The sequence below is a fragment of the Stenella coeruleoalba genome, assembly GCF_951394435.1.
Source record: "Stenella coeruleoalba genome assembly, chromosome: 12".
Classification (NCBI taxonomy): Eukaryota; Metazoa; Chordata; class Mammalia; order Artiodactyla; family Delphinidae; genus Stenella; species Stenella coeruleoalba.
In genome coordinates, this window is record NC_137158.1 from 2,200,124 (window position 1) to 2,210,371 (window position 10,248).

General features: G+C 35.9%; 1 protein-coding gene across 2 annotated transcripts in view; it reads right to left on the minus strand.

Moving 5' to 3' along the window:
* Positions 1-5,707, minus strand: part of LGSN (lengsin, lens protein with glutamine synthetase domain) — a gene marked incomplete at both ends in the record, with an annotated part of 29,569 nt that extends 23,862 nt beyond the window's left edge. For both annotated transcript variants that reach the window (XM_079939467.1, XM_079939466.1), the window contains one exon: positions 5,678-5,707. In XM_079939467.1, coding sequence (XP_079795593.1) covers positions 5,678-5,707 — 30 coding nt within the window. The remainder of the gene's footprint in view (positions 1-5,677) is intronic.
* Between the last annotated feature and the right edge of the window lie 4,541 nt (positions 5,708-10,248).

A 10,248-nucleotide genomic window follows, 5' to 3' on the forward strand; every position in this document is an offset into this window, starting at 1 on the left:
AAAACACATGGTTGAGGTTTTGTGATGATACAAACTCAGGAAGACAATGACAAAAATAAGTTGAAGATATTGGCAAGTAAGAGGCTAAAATAATGAGACATGAAATCCAAGACAGATGGCATAGGAAGTGAAATCAGGAAAGACTGACAAAGAGAACCTAGTCAAGGGATTGGAGAGTCCTAGAAGGGGCCATTTTAGATATACCCTTGAGCTTAATATATTGACTAGAATAAAATGGAAATTGATTAAGTATTTTCTAATAAATGAATGAATTAATGGCAACCAAGGTCTACCATGTTGAAACACAAGGCCAGAAGGGACATTTGATTCAGATCTCTCCTTCATAAATAATACCAAATGAGATTTCTTTAAATGTCCAACAGGACTTGATAGTAATCCAATAGGTTGACATAATCAAAACAGCTTTCCTAGATAAAATATTATGTGGAATCCTTCAAAGTTTTCTCGAGAAGGGCTTAGAGAAAGAGAAGCTTCTGCTGGTGACAAGCTGCTCCACAACTCTGTCCCCTCTCCCCATTAATTTCACCATTTCATAATTTCCTTCAGGGTTTTATTCACCTTATTTATCCTCAAAACACCTTATCTCCAGTGTTATGATTACTCCCTTTAAAATATAGAATCTTATTTCCAATCCTTCCTTATAGCATAGCTGAAACATGCTAATATTTCAAAAGAATGTTCTAAACATTAAAGAACTATATGAAAGAAAATAAAGAAAACTCAGAAACATTAAAGAGAACCAAAATATTCACTTTCAGTGAAAATATTCACTGGCAGTTAACTATGTTTGTATACGCTGATCTGTTCCATGTCTTATTTAAAACCTTAGTCAAAGTATTCTCCTTTTAAGTTGTCTGGCTTCCCAGATAAATGAACATCATTTGGAGTTTATTTAAAAATGTCAGGGATTTCCCTGGATGTCCAGTAGTTAAGAATCTGAGCTTCCACTGCAGGGGACACAGGTTCGATCCCTGGTAGGGGAATTAAGATCCCACATGGCAATAAATAATTAAATAGAAAAAGAAAAACTTCCACACCACTTTATGGCTTAGTGAGTAATTCACTCCTTCCACCAAGCTGTCTCTGCAAAGTCACTTTAGTCTTTCACTAAATTAGAGAGTCCCTGAGATCATTATGCACAAGGACCCAACTTATAGAAAATAAGATATTCTTACAAAGACACTATCTACATATCTACTTATTATAAAAACTAGACCTTCATCTTTATATTTTAAAGAATTTTCATCCTTAAACTGTGTTGCATTTTAGGAACCTTCATCTGAATACATGAAAAGCAATAAGAAATCTGAGTTTTTTTTTTTTAACTTCACATTCCAACCGAAGAGTGCCATCTCCATCCTTTGAAGTGAAACTATGCATCGACGAAAAATACAAATAAATTTTTTGGAAGTTACAGAGAATCCAAATTTTACTTAATATAATGGGCTAACATGGGATGGGCTATTTGGAAAAGTGTCAAGCTTCTTATCCTCAAGTTCATTTGTGGAGAGGTTAGAGAGTAAAATGTCAGAGATGACCCAGATCATTTCCAGTTCTACCACCATAGATGCTCACCACCTTTGCAATAAGATAATCTATATAGTAGTTGGCAGATTAGGTGGAACATAATATATATCCACATCCGCCCAAGAATTATAGAGAAACTATCATTATAAAAAGCCTCTGTGTGAAGCAATTGTCACAGTGTAAATGATATGGCTGTTCCTCAAGTGGAGAGTTCTGGATCTTGCTTCCATTCCCAGCAAGATGGCAAATAAGCAACATCAGCACCAAGCCCAGAGAAAATCGCAACTTCGGGGGCAAAGCAAAATATGCAACAGTACATTCTATACAAGAAAAAAAATGCCTAATCAGTAGTTTCAGATAAGGGAAAAATGTTCTTATAAAGGTCTAACACCATGTTATTTTCATAACATGAAACTAAATAACAAAGGAAGCTGAAATAATAAAGGAAGCAAAACGTTCGGTCAATTCCCTGGGCTTGGTGTTAGTATACCAGTCTTACTTTGCTTTTTCATAAGTGAACCAAAAAAGAAATCTCCACATTTTCCAGAGAAATTAAGATTTTCACCTAAAAATATATTTATCTGTGTAGATAGGATCAAAGTAATCTTTGACGGCTTTGTGCATGGGCAGAAAAGTAACAAATATACTTCAACACTAAGAAAAGACTTGTAGAAAAATTTTAATGTACATTTAGAATATAATATAATATTTATGATAATGGATTCTTGTAATATAGTTGAAATAAGATCCAAGAACATTATAGAACTGTTGGTGAAAATATCAACTGATAGGCTGCAGTAGATAAAAATACTGGGTCTCATCAAAAATATTTTAAATATGACAGGAGAAGGCATTCTATCTTTTTAAAAATATGATGTGCCTATAACTAGAATACTAAATATAGGTCTCATCACTATACCTTAGGAAAGACTTAATGGGCTAGAAGTGAATAGATGTGTGTTTATATAAATGTATACCACATATAATTATTTCATTATGACATAGAAAAGCAAATGAAGTTCTACCATGTAAATAAAAAGTGTAAAACTCTTTAAGGCTGTAAAAATGAAAACTTAGGGAAGATATTACTAGTCAGTCTAAAATATACTAAAGTATGTATGATAACTAATTCCTGTTTCATGAGTGCTCACTGTGTTGTAAGCACTATTCTAAGCACTTTGCATGTATTAAGACATTTAATCCCTCCACAATACCTCTTCCATTTGGTAATATTAATGTCCAAATGAAGCACAGAGAAGTCCAATAATTTGCCCTATGTGACACCGATAGTAAGTAATAGAGCTGAGATTAAAACACAGACATTTTGGCTTCAGGGAATGTACTCTTAGTCACTGCATGTGAAACACAAACCTAATTTTTAACATTGAGAGAGGCGCTTAATGAACTGGAAGGAGGTACATTTGAGGCAAATGAAAATAAGTATAAAATGAGCTAAAAACCTTGAAATCTGAAAACAAGACTTTGAATCCTAAAAGACAAAACACATTTAAAATATAAAAATAGGATCAAGAAGTCTTTATAAACTTGCACACACAGTAGCATAGAGCAGGAAAAGTAGGGTAAGTTGGGGTAGGTAAACCTGTAGCCTTGAGTGTGGCCTCAGTCAGTGACAGCCTCCCCCGGTGCCATGCTTGCTGCCAACACATACAGAGGCTGCAGAGGATGAGAAGCCTCTGGTCTCACCCCAGCTGGCACCCATTTCTCTTCCACATTTCAATGTGGAAGGCTCAGCCTTTTGTGTCCACCTGGGTGGATGTTTTCCGTATTGAGCCATAAGCATCTACAGGGCAGAGAGCAGATCTTACCCAGGTCTCTTGGCGTATCACGCAACTCAGTGCCGCGCTCAAGGTTTTTGATAGATAGATTTTAATTTTGATAACTTGATGTGCTGCTATTTTCCTCAGTTTCCCAATGTCATACACCCATAGGGTGTATTTTGAGGAATAAGAATGTGTTTTTGATCTATTTTCTTTTCACTGTTGATAAGAATTTGACTGAACACATGACTTCATGACATCGGAATAGGGAATGTCAATAAAATATTCTTTAGGGACATACCATATCTAAGGTTAATAGCAGTTCATTTTTACTGAAGATTCTGACAAAGAATTTGTTCAGATTGGGTACATGATCATCCTGGGGATTTTCTTCCTACATCTAATCCACCCTCCTGAATCCATTGGGCCTTTGTTAACCTCATGCTGCTGCTGCTTACTTTACCAGAGTGTCTGGTACAGCACACAATCACTGTCCTTTTCTAGGCATCAGTTAACAGGAAAAGGATATCATACACCATCTCCCTCGCTCCTCTCATATTCATTCTCTCTCTGAAATATGACCCTAGGCAGGAAAACACAGAGGAGGTTATTCAATGAAGAGTTGGGCAAAGTGGACACCAAGACTCACCTTTACTACATCTATTAAATATAATGTCCATCCCAGTTAGCAGGGAACTTTTTCCCAAAAGGCAGAATATGTCTTTTGTTGTAAAAATAGTGTACTTTAAAATCGTATTGTTGGTTTTTGTATTCTCCTAAGAGTGAACTACCAACATTTGGTCTAGGCTGGTCTTGGGGAGAGTGTGACTCATATATTTTCACAAAATCTGGGTCACCTGGAATCCTTAAAATTGTGGAAGGTGGGGGAGAAAACACAGTTCTGCCATAGGCTCAGGAGTAGTAAAACCTAATCCAAGAAGAAATTAAATAGTTAGAAATCAAAATTTCAAAAAGCTATTATGTGTATACTAACTACTTTCTCTAAGCCATCATTTGCAGCTACAAGTTTACTTTCAGACTAACTTGTTCTCTTACACATGTCTATCATTTGATGCCTCTGACAATGACAGGACACTACTTGATAAGCCACAGCCACTCCGCAGTGGGTCCCTTCTTCACACAGTGTAACCCGGTTTCCTCGTGGAAAGCACTTGTCTCCATCCCAAAGCACACTGCTTATGCTCATTAGACACAGCAGTTACCCCATTTTTCCTCAGGTGTTCGTTTTCTTTTTTAAATAAATTTATTTATTTATTTATTTATTTATTTTGGCTGTGTTGTGTCTTCATTGCTGCGTGCAGGCTTTCTCTAGTGGTGGCAAGCGGGGTCTACTCTTCACTGTGGTGCGTGGGCTTCTCACTGCGGTGGTCTCTCTCGCTGTGGAGCATGGGCTCCAGGCACACGGGCCTCAGTAGCTGTGGCATGCAGGCTCAGTAGTTGTGGCACACAGGTCTAGTTGCTCCATGGCATGTGGGATCCTCCCGGACCAGGACTCGAACCGATGTCCCCCGCATCGGCAGGCAGAGTCTCAACCACTGCACCACCAGGCAAGTCCTGCTTCCTTAGGTTTTTAGCTGTCTTCCCCACTAGATGGAGGAGTCTATTCTCTATTTGCCACTATTTCAAACACAGTGCATTGGTCTAACACTGTGCCTCACACAGAGTAGGCATGCTTCTTACACTGTATTTTCTTAACTTCAACTAATGAAAACCCACATACTCCCAGACTTGACCACAACATACCTCCCAGTCTACATTCTAGACTTTCAGAATGGTCTGTGAGAATAACAGGAGTCAAAGTTGGGTATATACACATTAAGAAGTAATGAGAAATGCTACATGTTGACAACTGAGTTGTTTAAATATATTCTAAAAGAGATGAGTGGCTGTCACTATTTAAAATGACGTGCATTTCAAATATAATTTGAAAATGGCATCTTACCTTTAGTCATTTAACCTCAAAGCATTTTTGTTTGAATGAAACAAAAACTTTGGGAAAACAAAGATTGTTCTCTCAATAACAACCAAAATAGGCATAAAAATTTTTACATCATACTTATGCTTCAAACTCAGTGCCTAATGAAGTTATTTTAAATGATTCATCAAACTAAATATGCTTTCCTAATGCAAATTCTGAATTTAGTTTTTATTACATTTATAAGCTCAATGTGTAGTAGAGAGTTTCTTCATAAACTTCCCCAGTGCAGACATAAAACAAGTGTAATCACGTTGTCCTTATTCATTCTGACACTCAAACAGTTGACATAGAATAATAAAAAGCTTTGCTGTCAGTATTTTGATAAATAACATGTTAATTATTAACTTCATACCTCCTTCAGAAGGTCCCCTTCATCATTCATCTCACACAGTTTTATTTAAGTTGGCTTAGGAAACCACAGTCTCCCCAACAAATGCATTCAACATGTATTTATATGTATACCCAAAACAAACACTGCAGATGATGAATTGCATAGAGGCTCTTTCCAGAGGGGTCTGACAGGTAACAAAAGATAAGCACCAGACTCTGATGTGTCATGCCCAAGGCACAATACACTAGAAATGCACTAGAAAAGTCTAATGACAAATGTTCATTTATGCCTGACTCCCTACAAACAAAGGATATACAAAGCTTAAAACTGTGTTGATCAACATTTTCTGCAACATACTGGTTTTGTTATATAACAATTGTATTCTGGAATGAAATCTATTGTTAGACTGAGATAATGAAATATTTATTAGACAACTATGCTATCGGAGTCCACAGACGAAAACATATTTGGAAAAATATACCTGTAAGTGACCCAGATTTTTACTGATGGCAAAGATCTACTTATTTGTAATTTCTATTTTTATTTTCCTTTCTAGCATCACTTCTAGTCTCTAAATTAATTCTGGTCCTGTGTTGTATAACTACTGTCATCTTTCTTTAGCCTTTTCAATTCTCCAAATGTCAGTCTCTGAAGAACCCCAGCCATTACAGCTGTCCACAATGAGCACAGAAATCATCTACAAGCTGCTCTACATGGTCCCAGAAACAATCCTAACTCAGTCAGAGGAAACAGGAAATGCTTTCTCAAAGGGAGTTTGCTGCCTTCAACCACAACTTCAAGTCTAGTTGATGGGGGATGGTAGGAGGCTTTTTCTGAATCCAGTCAAACCCTCTGTACCCTCCTCCTTGTGTGATGTATAGTCTCCACAGCTGATCACTCCTTTCCAGGGCGTCTAGGCCCAAGAAAGTCCAGGCCCAACTCCAACTGGTCAGCTGGGACTGACTCTCTTGTTCTATCTCTGCAATTGCATAGTCATTATTTTATGTTTGTTGTAATCAACTCTACCTTTTCCTTTATTTCTTTGATCATCGTTCCAGTTGTCTCTCTTTCCTACCTTATGAATGTCAATATCTTCTCCGTTTACCCTCTTTGTTTCTTTCTACTCAAACTGCAATATAAAATTCAAACATACTGTGTACAACAGTTGCTATATTGCTGAGAAATTTTTATCTCTGTTCTTAATTACAAAAATGAGTATTTGAAAGGGTTTTCATTTCTCTTTTAAAACTTAAAAAGCTTAAAATTAACCTATTTACCTGTTCACTTGGTTGTTTTTCATCCAAACCTAAATGCTGATTCTCTTTATAAAATTTAATAATGCATCTATCTATTTTGTAGAATCAAGATGAAGTAAAAACTTATACCTGAAGTTGCCAGATAATCAATATTATTTACATAAAACACAACAATCTAAATACAGTTTGCATCCACAGCCACAACTTTTTCCTAACCCTCCAAATTAATAACTCATCCTAATTCTAATATTTGAAGTAAAATGGAAAAATTGTTGTGTCATAAAACACGGAGTTGGTACATTTCTGACAAATAAATCAGATAAACTATTAGATCTTACTAAGTTGTTAGAACTTAGTTATTCTTCATTTATAAGATTTTCCATGTCATGAAGAGCTGTCTTATCTGCCCAATAGAGGCATAAACTGCACATTATTAAGTCAAAGAGATCTTAATTCAGAGATTCTCATTTCTAGTGACAACCTACTCACTGAGCATCCTTCCAACTCTGTTGTACTCATTGGGCCTGTACGTCATCATCTAACCTACTAATCAAATTATCTTTAGCCCCTCCTCATTATAATTGGACTCTTCCTGCACTAAACCTCAAGATTAACTGTTTTAACAGCTCCCCCCCACCCCGCCCAGCTTCTTCTCCCACGAGTCTAGTTGTATACTGACTGTGGTTATTTTCACAATTGTTTATCATAGTTGTGCTGGTTATTGCATACATGCAATTTAATTAAATATTATGTAAACTAATATGAAGAAAGATATTTAACACTTCTTCAAATCTAAGCTGAATGTTTTAGAAAGACTTGAAAATATAATACATGCCATAGTTTGGGTTTCTATAACAAAATACCATAGAATGGGTAGCTTGTAAACAATAGAAATTTATTTCTCACAGTTCTGGAGCCTGGAAAGTTCAAGATCAAGAACAGGTTCAACATCTGGGGAGGGTAGCTTCCTGATTCATAGACAGCTGTCTTCTCACTGTGTCCTAACTTTGCAGAAAGGGTGAGGGAGCTCTCTGGAGTCTCTTTCATAAGGGCACTAATCCAATTTATGAGAGATCAGTTCATAGCAGTATATGTCAAATACAAATTGTTGAATTCCGTTTGGGTAATATAAATGTAAAAAAAATTAAAACAATTTGTTAAATTTAGAATTCTCTTTCAGATTGTCTTACAATGGTTTTTAAAACCTAGCATCCAAGAAACAAAAAACAAAAAATCTTATAGTATTCTTATATGATGCACTATGATAATGGTTTTTTGCAAGAAAGACAATATGAGATTCAAACCAATGGATGTATACTCAAAAAAAGACATTGTTCTAAATTCAATATGTTGGTTAACAAATGTATAATTATACAACTCAATTTAAAATAATATGTTTAAAATATTTACTCTTTTTTATGATTCCTTATTTCTGCTGACTTTCTTGATTAACCAACCAATTTTCTTACCTGATTGTTTAGGATAAAATACGTCTTTTACCTTTATAAACTTTTCTTAAAAATGTTGATGAGGCCTTTTGGGGAGAAATGCCACATTTAATACATGCACTTACTTTTGCCTCTTTCAAAAAAAAAAGTTAACAAAATACCATAAGCAAAAAGCGAGAAAAGAAAATGGAAATGGGGACAAAAGAAAAAAGATCTGGGTGGAATAAAGCAGTAAGAAAAATTGTACCAAACATTTAACAAAACTCAGAGAGCTATTCCCACATAATTAGTGAGGAAAACCAGGAAACAATGCAGTGTACCACATAGAACTTTCCAAAAATAAGAGAAATAAAACAAAGAAATGGAAAATAAGATAGAAGGGATTAAAAAAGAAAAAGATGACCAATCCAGGAGGTTCAACATATGAATAATAAAAGATTCTGAAAAAGATGAGAGAAAATAGAGGGAAATAAACCTTCAAAAATATTTATTTCCCAGAATTGAAGGGCATGAGTTTCCAGAATGAAATGGTACTCTGTATACCTAGCTAAGTAGATTACAATTGATACAAGACTCACCGTCATAAAATTTCAGAATGTTAGCACATACCATGGATGAGGAATCAGAATGAACTCAGACTTCTTAATAACATCACTGGAACTTAGAAAACAATGGAGAAAGAATTTCAGAATCATGTGGGAAATTGTCTAACCCATAATTCTATACTGAGTCAAAACTAACAATCAAGTGAAGAGCAAAATGAAGACATGTTTCACATACCACTCATATACTTTTCTCAAAAAACTGATGAAAGATGTGTTTCTTCGAAATAGGAAACCAATACAGAGGAAAACCATAAAACCAAGTAACAGGAGATCCAAATGGTGGAGAGTAAAGGGAATCCCCAGGAAATTGATAAGGTGAAATCTCAGAATGACAGCTGAATGACATATATGATAGTACTTTACTTTTATAAGCAGTAAAGTACTATCAGATATGTTCAGGACAAAAGCCCAAGAAATAATTTACAAGAAGAATAAGTTAATAAAATACCTCTTGTACATGAATGTTGGGAAATAATTGAGGTTGAATTTCTAATATATATATGGGATAGTAAGCAACTAGGAAAAAAAGACAATTATTAACTCTGAAACCACACACCTTGGATAGGACTTGAAGCCAGCTGCACTTCAGATTGGGACTTGAACCCACAGTCTCTGATGTAGAAGGGAACTCAAACCCACAGTCTTTTGATTGAAACTGTACACCTGGCCACAGGACTTACTGAAGCTCAGGTTCTTTTGTCTCGGCACAGAGAGAATTCAGCAAGAGGCAAAGTGACAGGCAAAAAATGAGTTTATTAGCGAGGGATGCTTGTGAGAGATATGAGCAGGTAGGCAAGGGAGCGCAGCCCTAAGAACAAAGAGCGTTACATTTTTAAAATCAAAGAAAATTGGGAGGAGATAAGACTCCCTTCTTCCTCATTTTTGGGTAGACATCGAGGCTTATGTCATTAGTTCCTCCTTTGACCCTATATCGTATAACAGGGACTGTCATGGTGCTATTTAAATCATAGGTATATTAACAAAATGGTGGTAACGTATACTAAAATACGGTGATTCATCCCAGATTTTTGTATAATGTCCCCTTTCACCTAGTTTCTTTCCCCTTTCACCTGTATTCCTGTCTTGGTTACATGCAGAGATTCTACTCTTTGAGGACCCTTAACTTCCTGACTTCATGTAACAAGATTCAGACCCCATATCTATTGTCATGTGTTTTAATTATCAGGGTTTGTGGCTTGAGTGTGCCTGGTGCTTAAATGCACCTGGTCTTCCTTCAAGGTAAAATAAATTGTTGCTAGGCTACTGGATTATTTTCTTAAGTG